The 23,371-nt window shown below is 41.1% G+C and overlaps 1 protein-coding gene across 9 annotated transcripts in view; it reads right to left on the bottom strand.

Annotated features, from left to right (window-relative positions):
* tns1b (tensin 1b) overlaps nt 1-23,371 on the bottom strand; it is a 229,245-nt gene that overhangs the window by 78,434 nt on the left and 127,440 nt on the right. For all 9 annotated transcript variants that reach the window (XM_049594652.1, XM_049594656.1, XM_049594653.1 and 6 more), the window contains one exon: nt 15,515-15,553. In XM_049594652.1, coding sequence (XP_049450609.1) covers nt 15,515-15,553 — 39 coding nt within the window. The remainder of the gene's footprint in view (nt 1-15,514; nt 15,554-23,371) is intronic.

Here is a 23,371-nt window from a genome sequence, read left to right as displayed (position 1 = left end):
AAATGCAAAGGGTAAATTATAGTCTGGCTGTGCAGGTCCCAGAATACAGTCTAAACGCCCAGCGTAAACCACCAACCAGGGAGAGAGAGAGAGAGAGAGAGAGAGAGAGAGAGAGAGAGAGAGACGTTGGAATCATCCTAACCAGTGACATATCAACTCACAACATTTTAAAACAACCAAAGAATGAAGGAAATGGTGATTAAATTACCGATACAAAACCAAGGCAACACAGTTTGACATTTTTACTTAATGTCAGATCATTACTAACTGCTTTCTCTAGCAGTAAGTGTTGTTTTACATCAGACAAGTGGAAGACAGAGTTGCTTCTAGGAATGAAGTAAAAGGAAACACCAGACTGAAGTTTGAGCCTCTAAGTGCAGACTGTGGATTTGCTCGGAGGTCAAATTTTGCAGCCGCAGGCATTCTCACACAAATAGGCCCTATTGTGTGTACACCCAGAAAAACACACACAGACACAAACAATTCTCACAATGATATATTCTAACATGTGCGTTTCCGTTTCATACAATTGCAGCCAGATGGCTGGAGTGTGTGTTGTCGTTCAGGCTTGCAACTTAGTCAGAGAGCATGAGAAAGCCTGGGAAGTTGTGTTTCAGCAAAATATTCTTCAGAGGAAGTGTTTGCAGTTTCTCTTAGCCCTCTTCAAAGGAAACATTTAGAGGGGAACTGTGGCACGGAGGCCAGTGATGGTATCACAGACTTTTTTTTTTCTTCCTTAAATCAGGATATTTCTTGCAATCCCTGCACAATAAATCTCTGTCTAATCACAAATTTAAAGCCAGGATTGGATCTTGGCTTTCACAGACTGTATATTTCATAGACTAAGATGATGAGAATTTGCTGTGTCATAGTGATGTTCAGATTCAAGGTCAAGAGGTCAATCTCCAGGGCCCAGGACTGTGTTCAGAGTCAAGCAAATAAGTGCTGCTGACCAATAGCAAATTGTCTTGTCAGTGATTTGAAAGGAACAAAGACCCGGAGTCCAAAACAGAAGAAAGTAGCCTACAGTAGTTCCCTGAGAACAAAAAGCTTGGAGAGCTATTCCGACTGACTAGTAGCGGTGTTGAGGCACAGGCAACAACTGCTCACAAACTAGTTCTGTGAGTAGTCCCTATGTCACCAAGCTTCTGACACCACCTATTTCTTGAAGATATGCAAGTGAAAAAAAAGTTTGGTTGTCTGCACATGGTTCTCAACATGGAGTTGGCTGGACCAATGGCTAGCAGTTAACAGCATTATCAGCGCGAACAGTGCTATCAAAGGCCACAGTGCTGACAGAGCTAACTGTGTTAACCTGGTGGGGGGAAACCGGAGGGTGGACGTTACATCCTGAATCATGCAGTTCTTTATCACAGTGATACTGCAGATTTGTTAGCAGCTGACATGTGAGAACTCCTCACAGTGCACCTGAATGTGTGTGGCACAAAAGCCAATGTCATCCACACGACCAATTGTAGAGCAGACTGTTGCAGACTCTTCAAATCAGAACCAGTATGGTCTTTAAACATAATTACAAAAGATGCGAGAATTAAGAAGAGGGGAAAATAAATCATTGTTCTGTAGCCAAGAGCTTTGCAGCACCTGTAGGGAGAGTGAAAACACAAACCTGGCACTTTCAGTGCACTAAATATGTAAGTATACACTTCATGACTTACAAAATACACACATTCCCTTCAACTATGGACATTGCTTGGACAGTAATTCTACTGACTTAAAAGAGAGGAGGAAAAAATCCATTGCAGATGCTTGGGTTTTCTGACTCCTTGGCACATCCATAGCTCAGAGCCATGCCATTACCTTGAGCCAAGTCAGCTGAGCATCATATTGCATTTGTTCTCATGAGAGGAACTAAATGCAGACTGTTGATCTCCCATGTGGTAGAAAAATAGTAGCAGACATAAAAATAGACAAACAGTATGATTACATTTTGCTTAAAAGGCAAACAAGCTCAGTACTTCCTGCTTCATAGCTTAGAATGAATAAATATGGGAGGTGGCAGAGTTACTGTTGATCAATACAAGTGATAAAAGAGACTTCAATAGGTGCTTTCAGCTGCATTCTGTTACAATTTACTAATACTGCCCTGTATTTTGGACAACCTCTGCCAATGTTTTAATGAGTAAAGGTCCAGCGTGTAGGATTTAGTGGTATCTAGCAGTGAGAGTGCAGAATTGAAACGTCTCTTGTGTGCCAAGCGTGTAGGAGAACTAGCTGATGCAAAAACACGATGGGCTCTATCTAGAGCCGGTGTATGGTTTGTCCATTCTGGGCTACAACTGAAACAACATGACGGCCTCTGTAGAGGAGGGCCCACTCAACATGTAGATATTAATGGCTCATTCTAAGGTAACAAAAACACAACTCTTATTTTCAGATGATTATTCACTAAAGAAAACATGGTTATGAATATTATATGTCATTTCTGCGAATAGATGCCCCTGAGTCCTACACACTGCACCTTTACAGATAAGTTAATGGAATATTCCTGTTTATTAAACATTTTATTTTCATAGATTTTGTCATCATCAGTTATAACAGCATTAAACTCACAAAAGTAATTGCTCTGATTTGTGGACATGGCAATATGGCTAAAATAGAGCCACACAAAGCAAGAAGCATGAGAAGTCAGACAAGTTTAAACACTTCATCCATGATAAGCCGTTTTTCCATCGCAGCTTGTTTTTACATTGTCGCCTTCCTTGTGGTCCAGGAGGGGGCTATCTAGGATATCACAACCAAAACAAAAGACTCTAAGTAAGTCCTATGTTAAGAAATTGCTGCACTCACATTAGACCTTTTACCTGCCCTACCTCCACCACAGCATGATCTAGCTTAGTTCAAAGTCGGTATCCTTCTATTGTCAGTGCAGGTAGAGGAGGAAGGATCGACACAGAGATGTAGTGCCAAAGTCAACAACTTGACTGTACCCAACTTAGAATTATGCCAGTCGAATCAGATTTGGCTGTTAAATACAAACATTCTACTTTTTGTTCCTTTTTTCCATACAGAGTTTAAAAGTTTGAACGGGACGTTCAGTATAACAGTGACATTCACATAATATAGTAAACAAGCTAAGTGTGGTAACAATGATTCAGTAATGTGCAACATTTTTTTGCCATAACTAGATATCAAACAAAAGCCAGAGCCTGTATTGTATTAAGTTGTTGTGACCTGTGAATTCAGCACCTCTAAGTAAAAGGCAGAAGATAATGTTATTTCAGAGCCTTACGGTGCAAAGATTCTCCTCCTCCAGGCAGCTGCTTCAGTGTCCGCGGCAGCCTGTACTGAAAAGCAACATCAAAGTAAAGAGTGCTCACTCTGCAGCAAAACTGGGGACCAAAACGTCGCCAGAGGTACACTGCAAGTCAACTGTGGACTCTCTGACTGATAATGCGAATCTCCAACTTTCAGGGGAGCAGCCCTATGAACCACGCAAAAAAAAATATTTGCAATTACTATTTAATTTGTTTCATTTTGTTTTGTTTTCATGAATCATATTGTTTCCTTGAGGCCATGGACCATGATCCACAACCGGGAGCTGAGTACCACTGTAGCATCCCAAGTATGATTTTAATAACTTACAGATACACTGCGTGCAATAGCCCCCCTTCCACCTTCTCCTCCCTTCTCTGTCATTCTCTCTCTCTCAAACTCACACACACATGCACATACATGTGCATGTCCTTGTGTCCTTATGTCTCTGTCCTTGTCTCAGTCCTGACAACTGTGGTACTATAATGCATAAAGCTGACAGTTTCATCGTGCATCAAAGTGTTTACTTTGGACATTGCCATATGCCAATTCATTAGGCACTGCCCAACCCTATGCCACTGATCCACAGAACTTTATTTGGAGGTTAAAGTGAAAGTGAGTACACCCGAAATGTTACTAATAACATTTCAATGCACAAGAAATCAGTATGTGCACAACTATGGCAAGTGCAGTGGGTTAAAGCGGAAGCAGGAACTGGGTCTGTAAACTGTGAATGATGTTTGCACCAGACAGTTTTCATGGTAGTTTCACTGTTTGCCTGCACTTTCTCTTTCAAAAGAGTTTAGCTAACATGAGGGTTTGTTTACAACCTGTCTGATCGCTCATGTTTCCTGCCCCATCTGCCATCTTCTAAATGATGTCACCAGTGTTTCCAGATCAAAGCCATTAAGCTGGTGAACACAATGTTTTTATTACCAAACAGAATGAAAGCCAAATCTATAAAAATGAGACCCAACTAGTCATTAATTTGAATTTCCCTTCACTACACTTTCAGGCTGCACATAGAGTACCCTCAAAAGTGCAATACGCAGTGAATTAACAGACAAGCTATAATTACCTGCTACAGGTCTGAGTTTTGGAGCCGTCTGCTTTGTTACTCATGTTTGAGTGTCCTTGTAAAATCTGTCACAGATAATGAGAGACTGTCAACGCAGCCACGTATCTTTCTCCTAAGTACAGCATATCAGAGTGTGACTTTCACCCACGGCTCTTTATCACTGCCAACACTACACCATGTGCTTTCTTTCACATGGGCACAGTGGTTCCTTTCACCAGTTTACCAAATTATAGCCCACTCTTTTAGGAAGGCAGAGGTAGCTAGCATGCTGGGAGTCCCCCCCCCCCCCGAGTGGCGGGGATAAACGTAGCCCGAAGCAGGGCCCCTGGGGAAATGACCCAGGGCTAAATATACAGCCGTGCATCTTTAGAGCTCAAGACACAGCCCATTTAGCTCGGCTCAGCCTGCTCAGTGTGGACAGCAGAGTGGTTAAAATCACCGCTTTGGGTGTGTGAGTGTGGCTGCGTTGCTCTGTGAGAGGAAACAGACAGCATTGATTGTGAGTGTTGGAACGATTCAGTGTTTACATTCAGTCAGTGAACTGAGCATGCAATAACTGATGTGTGTGTGAAACTGAAAGAATGACAGAAAACCTTGAAATTATTATTTATAGCTATACTGTATATGTACATGATTGTTATGTGTGAGATCTGTGTTTGTTGTGTGTGTTCAGGAGGAGTGAGTGCAGTGTCACTAACCACACACGGGAAGCTCTGCTGTTGTTTTCAGAGTATATCCCTGTGTATATATGTGTGTGTGAGTCAGTATGAGGGTGCCACTCATCCTTTCCTCTCCCTCTCAGTTCACCTCCCTGCACAGCCTCGTACAGTTGTAGGATAATTCTTTGGAAACTTATTAAAAAAACACACACCATCTGGACTGGCAGCAGAGTGCCTATACGCACCAGCTCTCCTCCTATGTTTACACTGCATTTTGGACATTGGCCCACACTGAGAGCTTAGCGGTCTTAGACATGCCTCGATGTGCTTGTGTTTCAGCTAAGCTGCACGAATGATTCAGAAACTTTCATTTGCTTTGATGAGAAATGATGCAGCATTCCTTGCCGGTAATGACATGAAAAGATGAAAAGCTAAATGTGCAATTGCAAGCCATGTTGAACTAAATCACTGTCAGTGGGCCTAATTTGCAGAGAATGAAACACATCCCAAGAACAGGGGAAAAAAGGTCTGAAGTAATGACATCAGGGCAGGAAGTAAAACTCAAATACTAAATCTTCTTGAAAAGACTTCCCTTTGATTGTCTCTATGTCCTCCTATTGGGAGTTTTCCCTTTCCGTCAGACACTATCCCTCAGAGTGGACAACATAGACTGACCAATGTGATACAGGACACCTGTGGAGGCTCCTGGCTTACGTGTCCAACAGTGCCTTCCAGTGGGAATAAATACCAATTGCAGGCCTAGACACTAGATGACATTATGATGATTCACCTGTAGCCTTAACCTTTCACAGTAAAATTCATTCAGACATTATAACTCTCAGCTGCTGGAAACAGTAACAGCTGCTTTGTTGCTCTTGAAGCTGAAAGTAAATTTAAATTTAAAATGATGCTAATTTTTTCAATGACAGAGCTTTCTTAGTTTCTCTGCTTTTATGAAGTGAGTGAAAACCGTGAATGTTTGTTTGCCTTCAAAGTAAAAGCACAGCTGTTTGGCAAGAGCCTTAACAAATGTTTTCCCTTCTAGTGGCTGCCTAAAAAGGCAATCCTGCTTCACAAGAGCCGAAGCCAGCACCAGAGCCAATTCCTGCTTGGTTTGAAAGATACAAAATGTAATGCTGAAAACACGATGCTTAAAAGAATACTTCAGTGCAGACCATTTGTATCAGTTACTCACCATGTGCTTCCCTGAATTCATGAAGGAAATTTAATTTTTCTCACATGCCTCCATCGAGAACAGAGAATCCAAAAAAAGGCGACTATTCTTCTCGAACTGCAGTAAATGGTGACCGTGTTTGACCCCAGCAAAACTTTATAAAACCATCTGTTTACAAAGCCTTACAGAACTCATGCAGTATGATCCATGTGTCATTTTTGCAGTTGTATTCTTGGTATTTCTCAAACCCATGTATTTTAGCTAAAACATTATTCTTTGAAACCCGTCAGTTCATACAGTCTCATCCATGACCAAGTAGTGTGTCTAGGCATGCATGCTCATTTGAGCTCTGTTCTGGTGTACTCAGGGTGCGCTGGTAGGTAGAAGTGCTTGATTTTGTAACATGTTAGCAAAAATGCATGTGTTTGGGGAGCAGTGAGCATATGACTGGATAAATGAGACATGGATCATACTGCACGAGTTGTGTGAGAGTTTGTAAACAGATGTTGTGATATAATTTTGCCGGTGTTAAACATGGCCACCTATGATTTCGTTCACCATGCAGGCATGCCAGAAAAACAAGTTTTCTTCATAAATTCCACGTAACACACAGTGAGTAACTGATACACAAATGTTAATTTTAAGGGTAAAGTATTCCCTTAAAAATGAAAGGACAAATGGATATTCGTTGTCACCTGCAAAGGCTGCTGGTTCACTGTAGTAAATAATCCAAGCATTCGTACTTCCTTTTCTCTCATGCAAAATATATGTTATACACATTATGCAAAATCAGTGGTGTAAGGTAGTTACGACGGGCCTCAGTGCTAGCTTTTGCCACAAAAATAGCTACTGTATACTGTATCTTGTCATTACATGGTCAAATGGAAACGTTATATTGGTAAATAACAACATACATATAATCAGGCAAACATCTTTGCATATCTGTACCAAGCAAAACAATGAGCCATAGAGAACTGCCAAAAATTGCAGTTCCTCTAACGGCCACTTGAGGCTGGCTCCACAAGCCAGTCAATCCCCACAGACCCCCATGTTAAAATGCCTAACTTTACAGCAGAAAAACAGCCTGACGCAAAACTGTTTTGGTCTCGATAGCCCGTTCATGATGACTGTACGGGACGTGACTTTTTAGATATAAATTAGGGCGGGCAGCTTTGAGTGACAGACTGTCTGCTGATAGTGTCCTCAGCTCCTCAGTCAGATCCACCCCTTGCTCCTCCACAGCTCCACCCTCTCGCCCAAATATAGTAACTTCTGGCTCCAAAAAAAACCAAGATGGCGACTGCCAAAATACTAGACTCTAGCCTTCAGAACAGGAGTCCACAAACCAATGGGTGACTGCCTCCATTATTTTTACAGTCTAATACCTGTACATGACCACAAAACCATACCACAAAAATAAGAATTGATTTGTTTAATTGAATGTTTTTTTAATAGTTTTTAGGTTTTTTTACAGTTTATATAGAATAAGCATATAATCTTGTTGCTACTGACATTTTTCCTGAAAAAAAGAAAAACGAAAACCATGATGGAGACCAGGTTGCATTTTTAAGGCATAAAAAGCAAATGGGACTACTATCTATTTACTGTGAGTTCTTACTTCACAGTTGTATTTCTAAGGTGGCAATCTGAAAAACTTGCAAGTGCCTGTTCTTCTCTCAGCATTCTGCGGGCCCATCCATCCAATGGGCCCAAGTGCGTACACACTGCCTGCACTGTCTACATCTATGCCCCCCTGCACAATAATTATAGGTACATATTTTCCTCCCAGAAGAGAGTAACACCATCTCATAGGGCCAGATAAATAGAGGAAATCCATATCACCATTTAATGAAATAGTTTTGTGATGTTGAGATATATAACAAAGTGGCAAATGTGTACAAAATGACATGTAAAATAATCAAACTGATGTTCAATGCAACAAACTATCTTCCACTTTTAGTGTGTAAAAAAAAAACTAATTTAGTCAGTTTTTTAGAGTCATTCATTTGGACTAATAATTTTGTAAAATCAACAATACACTATGGTCATTTTTTATAACAATACAATGCCTCTTAAAGTTGATAATAATATGAAATTATGGCCGAGCCCTACCACTTCATTAGTCTCAATAACTCACAAGCAAAATGGCACACACACACGACAATCACACAGACACACACACACAGCTGTTCCTCTCTCATGCTCCACGGTCCTTCATCTGCTGCTTTCACACAGCCATGTCCCAGAAATGTAAACATGGTGCAGAGGAAGGAGGGGCTGTTTGGGCCAGTGTGTATCGAGGGTTAGAGTTCAGGTTGGAGTGTGTATGCTTATTCCCGTTCCCACCCGCCCTTGATGTAGGGGGGCTTCTAAAATGCCAGGGATCCCTTAGGACCAGAGGAGAGGAGAGTGGACGGTCCACGCTGTGGGAAAAACCCCTGAGCTGTCTGTGACCCTAAACCACCTCTGGCATCTCTGTGTTTCTCACCCCGCCTGTCCCTGCTTCTACTGATACGGACCTGACCGCTTGCTTTGTTATGTAACCAAAAGCCTACTGCAACATGTGAGAGAGGAGGGACTCTCTGAAGGCATCTGCCAAGTATTTTTACTCCTTGTGCGTGTGTGTGTGTGTGTGTGTGTGTGTGTGTGTGTGTGTGTAAAGGGTCTACTCAGTCACACCTACATGAACACACTCACCCCCTAAACAAGTCACTCTTTCTCCTCCACTATTAATATTTCAACTCTCCATATGTCCCAATATGGTAATAACACAGAAACATCATAAAAAACCTTAAAAAAAATGTGAAAAGGAGTTGCGCAAGCCTTATCTAGACTACTGTACTTCATCACTACAATATTTATTTTACTTTGGCCTGACTGAATTTCTCATGCATGTGAAACCCCATATGTTCTGTCCATTACAATAAGAGATATGTATGTATGCAATGTAGTTAATAACCTTAATGACACAATAGGTTGTATGTCAGTGCCTCTCAAACTGAGTCCATCTTCTGATTGGTCAGTTAGGATCCTGTTAGGTTTAGGCATGACAACAAACCAAAGCCTAGTTAAAGTATGCGGCCCACTGAATATGTGCAGTAGTGTTTCCTGCCCTGTCCACAATTCCCATTTGGTTCATAGACTTTACTCTGTAATGATGTCACAGATTTTTAAATCACTATTCTTAGCTTGAGGAACGTTTTACAAATAGAAAACCACCATGGCTGACAAATTCATAATAGAAAGAGCTATAATTGACCTTGTTTGCAGTTCAAAGTGTTCTGTCAACAGTTTTTCAGGCAAGTCTTTTACTATGGTCTATGGGGAAAATGCTTTTTGGGCTGCAGGGGATTTTTGCTGCAATACCACTAGTGGCCACCGGGAAAGATTGAACGCAAGGCTGAGTGGCTTTTCTAGGAGCCTGGGCTTTACTCAGACACAATGGTGCTTTGAGCTAGGCATGCTGATGTTTAGCACGTATAACATTTATGTTCACCATTTAGTTATGTGTGTTAGCATGCTAACATTTGCTAATTTGCACTAAACACACTGGAATCTCCTAAGTTTTGGAGAGATTTGCTAAATAAACCAAATCAAAACTTTGACCCGATGATGGCATTACATAAACGGTGAAGGTATCACCCAAATTATTATAATTCGTCCTTTGGGGGACATGAATCTTGCTGCCAAATATTATTGCAAACTGTCCAAAAGTTGGCAAGACATGTCACTCAAAATTACAAATGCCAACCTCATGGTGGCACCACAGGAAAACTCAGGGGGTCACCAAAGTCAAGAGGATTCATCCTCTGGGCCTGTAAATGTTTGTGCTAAATTTCATGGAGACCCATTTAGGGTCCAGATAATTCAAACTGGACCAAGGTGGTTTACCGATATTGCCTTTCCTAGAGCTGTGCTTCCTAACGTACATGGCTAAAAGTTGTTGGTTACCTCAGGGAGTGATTGTTGTCAACACTGACAGATGGTCGGAATCAGCAAACCGCCAGCGTCATACTACTTCGTCTTTGGAACTAACTGTCTCAATTTGCAGCCACAAAAGGTCCTGGTCAGTAAAACATGGGTCATTTTAGAGACTTGGGCAGATAACCAAAGCTGTTTTTTTTTTTTTTTTTTTTTTTTTGCTGAGGACAGTCTCTTTTAGTTAGGCAGAAGAGCGAAGGTAAAACTGAAGCTTGGGTGGCACTAAAATATCTCACAGTAATAAGAATCAGCAAGTGCTACGTATTGGAAAAAAGATCTGAAACCACACCAAACTGTAAGGGTTGATGGTTACAAGGAGGAGGATGTTGGCATCTGATAACCGCCACTTACTAAAGTTTGGAAAGCCTGACATAACTAAGCAGGCTGAAGGTGACCACAGCCTGAACTGATGTTTCTTCATACTGTACTTTCTAACACTGGACGGGGTTAATTACAGCTTATGGCATGCAGAGTAGTCCATTATGATGATAGGTCATAGTGAGCAGGACTTGGATTGTTTTGACTCTCTTCACGGAAGAGTATATGTTATGTAACCCGGGTCAGGTGGGAGCGAGCTAGCGGTGCCTCGATTACTATTGGTAACACCACCACCGGGATGTTGTTGCTGCAGAGACGTGGTAGCCACCCTCTGGTGTTCAAACATGCAGCCCCAGTGAGAAGAAGGCTTCATTTTAAGCCACAAAACTCCTTTAAGACTGTTACCTATGTCAGCACCACTAGTTGTGCTGACACTGCTATGCTAGCCAAATTGGCTATTTACACCCAAGTGCTAATAGCATTTTTGGCTACGAATGGGTGCTAATAGCATCTGCCAAAAATGCATTAAAGTGACTTTCTCAGTATGTTTTAGACATCAGCCATTTGAGAAAATCACTCTGACCTAGTACTTCACTTACTCACTCTATCTTTCCTCCATCTTAGCTGAAGTGGACGCCTTTAGGGAAAAAATGACCGTGATGTCTAATCTTTCGAAAAGCACCTTTAGGTCTTATGTAATATTTAAACACTTGATAATGCTGGATTATCACATAGTACATATGAGACACTAATGCATGACGCCTGCCTGTTCAATATTTAACATGGTCTTTATAGCCAACTTCGTACATTCCTGTGGAACTTGGATCATGCTGTATATTGTTACAGGATGCCCGGCTGGTGCTTGTATACACAGCGTAATACAGGGCACATCAGGGAAATATGTGTGGCTCTAAACACAGCGCTAATTGGACCACATCTAGACCATCTTTGCCCTGCAGTTACTCATTACTCAGCAATGTCCTGGCCCTGTTCCTCCACTACACAAGACCTATAAAAAAAAAGAAGCTGGATGACGTAGGTGTCAGCGGTTTCTGGTTTTCTGAGTCTGTGTGCATATCTGTGCTTGTGGGTGCATGCATACTTTATGTGTGTTTCTGGGGGGCATGTGTTCAGATGCATAGTCTACCTCAACAGAATCCCTAATATCTCTCACCCACTCCCTCCATCCCTTCATCCAGGCTTTGTGTTTGTGCAGAATGAAACCTATTCCTGGCAGAGCTGGCTCCACATGAGGGCACATCTAAGGAATGCTCCCGGCATGCTTTACAGCACGCCATGCATGTCCAAGTGCAGGGGGCTGGTTGGGGGTAGTCACTTCTGTCATCATCGCCGTTGGATGGGATCTTCCAACCACACATCATCAATTACAATAAATGGGCTGCCAGTTGGCATCACCTTCCCACAGGGGGCCAAATTCACTCTGTAAATTCTGTAGTTCGCCACTAGTGGGTAACTGTATTTGAATCAGGACTAAGAGGCTGCTGATTTCATAGTTACAGACATTTTACTTGTACATGCTGGTGCAGTTGAGTCTTGTAACGTGCTAGTGCTTTATTTTTCTCAGTTACATCCACAGAGTGACAATAGACAATTTATCAGATTTTGTGCTGTTCCCTCTGGAGCCACACAACGCTTGACACGACCCTCTGGACATATGCAGTTGTGCTCCCTAACACCTGGGGAACAGACTTTTAGGTGTACAATTGGTGGAATTTTCCTTTAAGTCAACAAGAGGCCATTGAAGTGCCCAGAGATTTGATCATCTACAGTCTGCATCTACAAGGTTGTGTAATACGATCACACCTACTAAACCTACTAAATGGCCCGTGCAATGAATTCAGTCAACAATGTTTGATTTTATCAAGGCAGAAAATATGTTAAGTTGTTTGTAGTTTCAGATCTAGAGTGCAATTGGGATTTGTGAAGCAGTCTACACACACAGTGACGTCTTCGAATGTTGCGATCATTCCCCTCAGCTGCATGTCTGCAAATAGAATTATTTTGTAGTAAACCTTCTAGTCAGTCGTCTGAAGTCTGAAGTCAGTTGTAGTAGGCTGTGCACACTCATGTCATCTTAACAACAGTCTGAGACAAAAATAATCAGGTTTTGAAAGTCTTGTGATCTAAGTTTAACTGCTGATCTGGCTTCTGTCATTTGGAACCAGTACGTCATTTATTTTGGTTGGAGAGACTATGCCCTCCTGCTGCTTCCAATTACAAACCAATAACAATCTCAACACCAAAAAGACATAAAAATGTAAAGAGTTTCATACCTTTAAATTATGTTTACAAAAGATATTAACCTTCATTTTTAAATGTAACTTTTGTTTAGGTAAGGCAATTTAGAAAATTTCCTAAGTAAATAACTGAAATAGTAAAGAGCACGTCTTCGACCAAATAAAACAGGCAGAAAATCAAAAGGCAGAAGTTGTTATTCTTCCTTTGCATGAAAATATCTGATTTTCATTTCATTCAGAATGGAACATTATCATCTGGTAATAGAGCTGTGTATTTTTTGTAGCTTGTCCCGTCTGAGTGGAATGTCTGGATTCTCAACAGAACAAAGTTCAATTTTTTTTTATCAAACATTTTTCCTGGTCTAAGTTAATATATGGTAGATGCTGCAATCAGTCTGCACCTGAGAGGGGCAGTAAATCATATTGGTCTCAGTCTGTGAGCGAAGGAATTCACCAAACATGGGTCTGAGGAGAGCTGACACACACCTCAGCTGGAGTACCGCTGCTGGGAACACTCGCAGGCATGCATGCTCGCACGTCCACTCACAAACAGCATCATCCACTTCCTGTCATACAGATCCATTGCCAGAGGGGTGACAGATATTGTGTGCATAAGCAGAATGACTTACTTGTCTATCTACTTTAATAGAAATTGAACACATTACAGCAGGTCCACACCCTCACTCAGCTTTCGGGAAATGAAAGCAACCTGTGTTCAGTCCATATTTATATTATAGCTTATATTTTTCCAGTGGCCATGTTATCCATGTATTTTAGGCTACCAGACAGCATGAGCACTGTAAGCCTTGAGTCAGTTTTCTTTTTCCTCCACTGTCCTCGGCAGTAAAGGGACACCAACAAATGTTTTACACCTCAGCTCATCAGCATTTATGGGAGCAATCAGCACCTTTAATGCCGCCACAAAAGCCTCTGGGAAGACTCCTGTTGGCAAGCCAAGATAAGAGAGATAAAATGGAGGGAGATGCCCTGCAGCTTTTATTTTCTTCAGCCTTTTTTCGTTCTATTAAAAGAGATAATTGATGGGGAAGAACCGATTCTGCTTGAGTTTGCAATGACTCACTGCAAACTAAGTCAACTACGCCAAACAACTTCACAAACAAATATTTTCTTGTATACTGTCAGCCCAGTTGCCAGAGGAAAATGTTGGCAACTGGGCTGAGCAGTGTGAAATTTTTACAGTACGATAACTTGACTCTGAAATAGCAGGATTTCATGCTATCAATGTACACGGTATTAAAGAGTTATTATTATCAGTTACAATAAAGCAATAAAAACAAAAGGTTATTGTTTCGCTAAAAAAAGTTTAATTGTTATTTAAACTTGATAGCCATTTTTAATGGAAGTGTAAAAATTCTGACAGACAGTGAGGGAGGAAAGGAGATGTGCACACGCCATTGAGATTCTCCATCCAATTGCTTTTTTTCCCTTTCCAGTACAGTTGATAAGCAATGAATCACTTTTCGTACTACAGCATATGGTTTTACAGTATACCATTGCAACCCTAGTTGGCACTGTATGTTTCTGCAAACCACAGACACTTTATATTTGTACATTTCATTTGTATCATATCAGCATTTTCAAAGTGATGTGGTGTCTGAGCTGACTATAGCGTTACCACAGTGTTGTTTCCACGGATCTGCTACATGATAATGTGCAAATTAAACATATCCATAGTGTGCACAAACATGCAATGCCAACATTTATTCTGGCGATTGGGTTGACACTATCTGACTGCAGATGTGGTCATAGGAAGTGATAATTTTAGATCTACCTACGAAGGTCCTATGCAGTATATTGTGAATACTGTGGTCATACTCAGCTGTCAGGATCGTCTAATAGCAACTTTGTTGACTGACACTAAAACAAATAGTCAGAGCTGTCAGCAGAGAAGTGGCATTAACAGACTACAGGTTAAATAAGTAAAGTGTGATGTTATGTCATATGGAGGCCAACATCTAGTGTGGGAGGGCAAGTTCTTGTACTTTGTGTTCAATTCAGAGCTCAGGTCCAGAGCAGCCCTTTTACAATGCCCAGAAAGCTTAGTCCATGTGGCTGCACATCTTAAACAGATGTCTTCATGTAGAAAGCATCTAGTGCGAAAGCATCTGCAGAGGATAATAACATGTTCTTGCTTGATCACTGCAGCTTTTATGAAAGAAAAACAAGACATTTCCAGAAATATTTTCTCTGTGAGCGTCAAAAAGTGCAGGGGATATTTGCTTTGGTTTGTCAAGCACCCAAAACCATTTAAACACACAACATAGGAGAAAGAGAGTGAGCAAATGATCTCCAAGTCTAACACCACTTCTAATGCCAATACCAAATAAGGCAACAGAGCAAGCATGTGTTTTTATTGCTCTCGCAAAATCACTTCATACTCAGACTCAGACTCAAACACAGAAAGACGTCATCATGATATAGCAGATTCAAGGACACAGCTTTTTATTTACCTTTCTTATCTAGAGGATTTTTTTGATTTCATGCAACAGCAGCCAACAGATCCAAAACTTTGTAATGCCCTTTTACAGTTTTAGAAGGACAGTGGTTAAGTCGACTAAAGATTGTCTCAGGGGGCCTCCAGATAATGGTTCATTATGTGCAATAGTAAGTGCCTTGTTAGTGTAGCTGATAGAGGCTGTTACTTTCCAACCCCGTTTGCAATAATTCTGCACCAGGAAGGACCCAATAATGCCTGCTGAGCACGTACAGCATGGAAGCAATTACTGAGACAAAAAAGAAAAGTGTTACTTACCAACTCATAGTTTGTTGCTGGAACACAAGATGAAGACACCTAAAACAAAAATAGAACTGGTCAGTCACATTGCTACTATTTGCAGTGGCATAGACATTATAAACAACAATAGACTTCATATGGTCCTGCATTTATTGCAATTAGGTTGGGCTGTATGGCTTCATATCTTGAAAGTGCACCCAACACGATTTAACAAGCCGCCAATGTTGTATTCCATAGCCACATGCAGATGCAAACAAGTATAGAGGGACCGGCTTCATTAGACTTAAAGCTGCACTAATCAGTAGTTAAAAATAACATGTATAATGTGAAGAGGTTCACTAATAGCTATGAACCCACTCATCATCACCAGACGGAGCCTTTTTTTCTTTAAATACCTCTTTTAGCTCATTGTTTTGGTTTTACGGCCCACAGCTTTACTGGTTTTGGTTCAGTCTCACAACTCTAATCAACCTCATTCACAGCACCAGCAGGCTAATACTTTTAATAAGAAAAGTCAGATAAACTAATTGTACACGACCTGCCCAGCACCAAACAACAGACAGAAAGGCTACAGTTAGCTTTCAGTTAGTTTCATCATGATACAATATTCTACCGATACTTTGGACAACGATGTGAAGTCTGCACTGATACAATTTTGATCTAATTCAATTAAGGGGCCTATTATTGATATGATATGATATGATATGATATGATATGATGCCAGTAGATATCCTCATTGTCTTCTTCTCAGCTGCTTGCTATTGTCTGCCTGGTACTAGGTCACTAGCACTGTTTGAATTTTTAGGAAGGAGATTCACTTGGACAGACAACACGTCAAATATCGTCATTTGGTAAGTGGACTTACACACCTACATATGATACGCTAGGTACCCTGGTTGCATCTGTTGTAACGTTCTGGGATGCCATGTCAATTTATGCCTGTTCATGCATTGTGTCTTTTCAAAACGTCCTTCTGTTTTCAGAGGGACTGTACAGTTTCTGGTTGTTAGATGCATGTAATCTTTTTTCAAAATAAACTTAAAACATCGGAAAGCACTCATTTTTAAGTTTATGTCCTTGTGCAACAAAAGCATGTGCTTAGGTTTAGAAAAAAACATCATGGTTTGAGTAAACATTTCACACAGGAAGTGAACAGAAGGCTCCTGTGTGAAGGTTCAATGTCTGTTGGACCCCAGCACCACCCCTCCTGCCTTCCCTATTGGAAATTTTTTTTCGACAACGTTTCATACTGATGCCATCCAGCAGCATTATACACTTACAGCACTTGGTGGAAGATCATACCACCGCAAAAGGATCCCTTTTTTTGGCAGGTGTCTGACGCCAAAATCCCTAACCAAGTGGCCGTATTTGACGACTTTGGAAATGTTGACACAGATGTGCCATGGGAATTTTAAAATAAGGATATATCTTTAAGTTGGCAATATGTAGCTATCAACTATGCATTGATAATATTGAATACTGAGTTGATATATCAGTCAAGGTCAATATATATTTACACCACTCTAAGCAACTAGTGAGTGAACACAGTGGAGCTTTTAGCAGCTAAAGAGACAGATTCTAATTGCTATCAATCAACTGGGTGTGAAAGTAGGTGACTGTTGCTAACATGTTAGCCATATCAACTTTGTAAAGGTGATGTCAGTGTTGTGTTTAGAACAACTTTTTTCTGGTGCCCTCAAGTGGCCAGAAATCAATGGATGCAGCTTTAAATAAGGCTGTCGGTGATGTTTTTAGTGTGTCGAATGCAGCATTTAAATCAGAAAAGACAATGTTTAGAACTGGCACTGGTGAAGGATTCCCATTGCAATAATGACTACAGAACGCAGCAATGCTATCTGATTTAAATGACAAAGTAATGACTGTGATAGCATCGCAATAAACTGATTGAAAACCAACTCTCCAACTAGAACTCCGATCCTACATACTGTAAGCAGCAGCTTGTCAGTAGTGAGGTTGCTCCAACAGAACTCATGATCTGTCAAGTTGCAGGGCTAATCCGATTACCATCCGACAGTTTCCATAATCATTCTTTGAGCTCGGAGCCAGAGCATGAGGACTGAGGCTGATAAACAGGAAGAATATAATGATAATGGCCTCAAACAGAAGATTCAAATGAAGTGCTTCCAGAAAAAGATGAGCGTCTGATGAGGATGAACACAAACAGGATGTCGCCTCTTGTATTTCCTTCCTGTACATGTCTGTATAGTGTCCCTTTACTTCTGTTTCACCATCATTCTTCTGACACTGCACATGGAAAAAAAAAATCCCTACAAACTTAATTTTCACCAGTTAGCCATGTACAGCGTCATCCCCTCTGTGTATAACTGACAACAGAAAACAATACCACAGGACAGCTTTATGATTTCACAAGGCTTTTGATTTGTTTGTTTCCTTCATCCCTCTTTTATTACTATCACAGAACTGTGTCTGTTTTAGCTTTGAAAGATTAGGCCTCAGGGTTATCACAATGATTGACCTCTAAAAGCCCCTTTCATCTTTACTACTTCTCTACCACTCTCCTTATCCAAGACTAATTGTGCCATTGCATGACCACAACCCTTCTGCTCTGATGAGGTCTGCTTTGTGTTACTGTTGAAGGAAGCACATTCCGCACCTGCCCGCAAAAATAAAAAACAGTCTGGCCCTCTTGAATATGTCTTAATGTTTCGCCTATCTGAAACACTTTGTGATCACATTAAACTTTGTTGCAGCTTTACAGAATGTTACTGGGCTGAAATTGGACCATGAGTAACACGATATATTAGCTGACCCTTCTTTTAAATATAATAACGAATAATATATGAAAACAGGCTTAATAAGGATCCTTTTTTTTTTCTTTTTAAGAATTCTGACCAAGTCATGTACTGAACAGGACACCTTTTCATAAACTGGCTCAACATTTTTACACTGATATGGATATGTATAACATAAGCTAATACTGCCCTACAGTTTCTAATTCCAACCCCATTCAAGCAACAGTGCCCCCAAAAGCTACTGTAATATGGTAAAAGCATTATTCAACAAGATTAACAATCGACTTTATTCGAAGTGTAGTATATTGGAGTATCCACCAGTAGTGGATGCTTCCAAATCAAACTACATGGAGCCCTGGATGACAGCCATTGCAATGTTAGAATGGCTGACTAGATTCACATAGTTGAGGATGTGTGAGTCGCCTTGGGCCATTAAAATCTCTTTTAGAGCTGTTAGCCCATCTGGAATATAGGAATGTTAACTCTAAACAGGAAATGACCTTTATCAGATTACATGCTTTAGTCCCTTTTAGTGGCAGAAGCAGCTGATACACTGATATGAAAAAAGGCAGCGCCTGATTTTAGGACCTCCTCCAACATGCTGGCTGTTAGTACCTTCTCATACAAGCTTGTGAGATGTAAAATACGACATCTCCAAGGTGATGCCATATTAGTGGCAAAAGTGAGGCGAAAGGAAGTATCCTGTTACATATTTCATGGGATCAAAATGTTCCTCTGTGACTGCTGTTTGTCACAGTTACCCAACATGTTGTGTGTATCGACAGCCTACTTGAATGATGGCATCCTGGTGGAATGCATCTCTGTTTTTTGAGAATTTCGTCTGGCATGGTGTAGTGTGTCTGGAGTTTACAGGATACTGTATCTCCGTCTGGCACGTCCACTACAAGTTATTCTAACCCTCCCACAACCCCCCTCCATTCCCCCAAACCCCCTTCCTACTCCACCATCCTTATCACTCCATGCATGACGACGTGCCGTTCTTCTCCCAGAGGCCCTGCTCCTTGGGGTGCGCCTCTTTCTGCCCTGACTTCTTAGGCCTGGTCAGTGTTTACACCTGACGCTGCCTCTGCCCTGCAAGCTGTTAACAGCCAGTCCACCTGCAGTCTTAAGTCATTTGGGACATTGGTATGCACGTTAGTAGCCAAGTTCAGCCAAGTGTTTGGATGTTCCTGTTTAAGCGTTTGAACGTGTAAACATAATGGTTTTAAGAAATCTGAAAATAGTCTTGATATTGAGAATCCCTGAGAGAAAACTGCAGTATGCTGTTAAGTGAGCCTGTGCACTCAAGTCCATCGATAGATCCCCCCATACAGGTGTTTTCACTTTGGTACACTGGTCAGAGTTCCTTTCAGGACTGTGTGGGCACGTGCACACAGCGATTGATTGACACATCCCTTACACTATTGTTAGTTTTGGTCTGCCTGTGGGGGTAGGACAACTTAAACATCCTGGATTTTGGTGACCCCATGTCATTTCCAACAGAGCTCTGCTAAGCTTTAACCCAAGCAGAGGCCTAATATACCAATACCAACGAGCCAATATAATAAGCCTTAATATCAGAAAGAGCTGCTCAAATTCTAAATATAACATTCAACTATATATTTCCTAATACAGTCCAAACTGACATGTGATCAACCCTTAAGAGCCTTTTGTCCTTCAGAAACTACCACAAAGTTGCTGTTTGATCAAGTATTCAACCTCTGTATTTCTCATGTAGATGCACAGTGGTCAACATTACAAGTGCTGTAAGTGGCTGTGAGATAGTGTGAAGATGTACGAGTGTGAAGCAATTCTGAAAAAAAGGCATCTTGTACGTGTTTAATCAACTTCCTTGGAAGGTGTAAAGAACTGTTGCAGAATTTAGTGCAGGAAGTGGGGGGCAAAAAGGTAGTCTGACATCACTAGACCAAATCATAAATGTGAATTAGTCTGGAACCTCTCAGTCCATTTTTGAGGAGGGCAATATCAACAGATTATCAACATGTGCTGTAGCCCTGAGTGACTATGGCCAATCACAGCACACTAAGGTGGGAATTGCTGTGAGAGTGAGTGGGATAAAATGAGCACCTGAGCAATGGGAAAATGTGAACAGACTACAGCGTGCAGAGATGAGCTGGTGTACTTTGAGTTGGTACACTAAACTTTTTCCACATCCTACTGGGAGTACAGCAAACACATATTTCTTCAAGAAAAGCTTTAAATATTGTTGATTGTTCTTCTTTCAGCAAAAATATGCCGTCCAGATCGTTCAGTACTGATGCACAGGGGTTTAAACAGAAAGTTCCACATCACACACCCATCTTGGTTGTTTTTTAAAAATGTCTCAACAGCGCTCTTCTTTACAGTGTCCTACTCAAACAAGCCCATATTGGATAAACTGTTGTGACTGACTCAACACATCTCAAGCTGTTTGAAATCTGTCTAAAGTGAAGGGGGACCAGACACATCTGCCAGAGTAAATAAAACATGAGGTCACTGATAAGTCTGTGTCTGGATTAACATCCCACATTGCGAACCTGGACCAACACTGCGATCAACCAGTCAATATGGCAGTGACAGTCCTGGATCAACACTAGCACTGCAATCTGGCAAAAGAAAAACTATTTTGAATAGGTTGCGAATAAGGAAGGAGGATGTGCAAATCACAGGTCTCTGCAATGGAAAAATGATATTATCCTTACTCTTTAGTGTTAGTGAACAACATTCTAGCCTATTAGCTTGCTTACCTACTTAGCAAGCTAAGTCTCTAACCCTGCTGTAGCTCATAACAATTTTGTTCAGTGTTACTGAGGATTTTTTTCGACTGTACTAACTTCAATTTGGAAAACACAGCTTCGCTCTGAGGAAGCACAAAGGAATTTTGAAAAGTACAGCAGCAGCACACTGATGATGTCACAGGGCTGTGACTGGTTGATTGCAATGTTGAATGTTGATCCAGTAGGAGGTCCTACTTTGCTCTATCATGTCATGTGCAAAGCAAAGAAGTCTGGCAAGATAATTGGTTCTGACCCTGGTTTTGCCATACCACTTTAACTTTAACCTTATCTGGAAACAGTGTGTTGACCAATCAAATATGTGCAAGCACCCAAACCAGGTAGAATATATGTAGCACTGTGCTAGGCTGCTTTCCCTTTGCATATGATGACGTAGCGGAGAAAATGACTGCGGTTAAAATCGTAAAAATTCTTTCTCAAAGAATCAAAGTGGACATCTTGGTTTATAAATTCATCTTCTAGTTGTACCTTGTAGCAACAAGCCCATACCAGTACAGCTCCAGAGCTGTTTTGTTTTAATTCTGATGTCAATATGAAGGCACAGTTTAGCCAAATTAATGGGTACAATGAACACTTCTTTGACTGGGCAACCTTTCATTCAAAGATTCAGCCGTCAGATAGACTGGTACGTCTCATACATTGTGAGGAATTAATGTGAAATCTAATCATGAAATGTGATTTTGTAGTGACACTGTGCCAGAAGACAAGGGGGCAAAACATAACACAAAGAGCCACTTCATGAACAAGTCTCCTCTCCAAACATCAAAGAGGCTATGGCAACTGACATTTGGTTAAATGTCATGTCTAATAAAATGTACAAGTTTTATTTGTGCTAAACAGAGTCAATTATGTTTGAGATGACATTAGTGACAAGCTAGCCAATGTCGCCAGAGTAATAAAACCTCTGATGTAAAGGTCAGACTGAGTGGGTAGGTAGTCTGCCCACAACAGAATAGCTCACATTCTCACTCATGCTAAGTAGTTGCCTCTTAACTTGGCGCTGAAGTGAAACTTTGCAGCGTGGTAAGACAGTCACGGCCGAGATCTCCCAGAAACCACAGGGAATGTTTATCTAAAGGCAGGTGAGCACTTAGACGCGTGTGGCTGCAGGTCAAGCAGTGGGAAACCACTATGCTAAAAATACTATTGACAAAAAAGAACCTTATCTGAAAAGTATGTTCACATCATATATGTTTGTTGATGTTGGCATTTTGCTCAAAGCAAAACTGTTGTAAAGTTCAGCCTCACAGTGCTGCTAGCATGGCTGTAGATCCATAGTCTTGTGTCTTTGCATCCTTCAAGAATAAGTTAATTAAAAGGATGAGTTCAGATCTATCTTACTCACATGCCATATGTAAGAATATTTTCAAGCTATCACAAGACAAGATCAGAACGTGCCACTAGCCTAGAGCAGTACGCAAATGTGTATTTTTACATCTGAATCAAGCAGAGGATTGAAGCGATGTAACCAAAAGCCTCTGAATCCCATTTGAAAACCTACACAAAGCCTTTGTCCATGCTCTGTGGTGCGTGGGGAGGAAGCCTGGTGAGTGAGTGTGTGTTGATGCTATCGGGAGTATTCAAATGAGTGTAATATAATAAAGAATAATTGTGTTGTTGCATTCCGTACATGCTTGTGTTAACAGCATTAAACAAGGGCCCATTTCCTGCAGACAAAAGTTCATGTCATACGTCTCTGGTTTGTAGGACAGGGTTCACATGTAGTCAGCTTCCTGCTAGCTACTGACACACTCCAGACACAGTCTTGTTATGTAACTGATGTCGGTCTCCCAGGTCTGAATATGTTAATGACCTCGCTAATGACGTGACCAGAGCAGAGCATTGAATAAATGATGAATTGAGTCATTATTTGGGTAAACAAGCTGCAGTAAGAATTCTGTAATGCTTATGTCCATAAATCTAAACCTTAATGTAGGAAAAATCAAACAGCAGAGTGATAAATTGTGGCAGAGAAAAGCACATTCCAGCTTCACTCCGAGGAGTGAAATGATTGCCACGCAGGTTAGCTTGTTTCCAGCGTGGAAAAGAGCATGGGGCAGTGCACTGCAGCTATAGAAACTTTCTTCGGCCCTCTGTGCTGGCATATAAACACACGGCTGCCCTGAGTGCTTTTATGTTTATCCAGCTCCTTGCATCTGGCACATCCCAGCAGAACTATTCAGTGTGCAAATTCAATTTGCGAGCCATAACCAGTAACAGAAGGCTTTTCTGCCGCCGTGATGGTGGAGTGTGCCAGAGTGCTGGTCCGTATGGACTTATTGGGACGTTATCAAAGCATAGAGGAA

This window comes from Epinephelus fuscoguttatus, linkage group LG13 (assembly GCF_011397635.1).
Source record: "Epinephelus fuscoguttatus linkage group LG13, E.fuscoguttatus.final_Chr_v1".
Taxonomy (NCBI): Eukaryota; Metazoa; Chordata; class Actinopteri; order Perciformes; family Serranidae; genus Epinephelus; species Epinephelus fuscoguttatus.
Note: the sequence above shows the minus strand (reverse complement) of the source record. Positions and strands in the feature narration are given on the sequence as shown.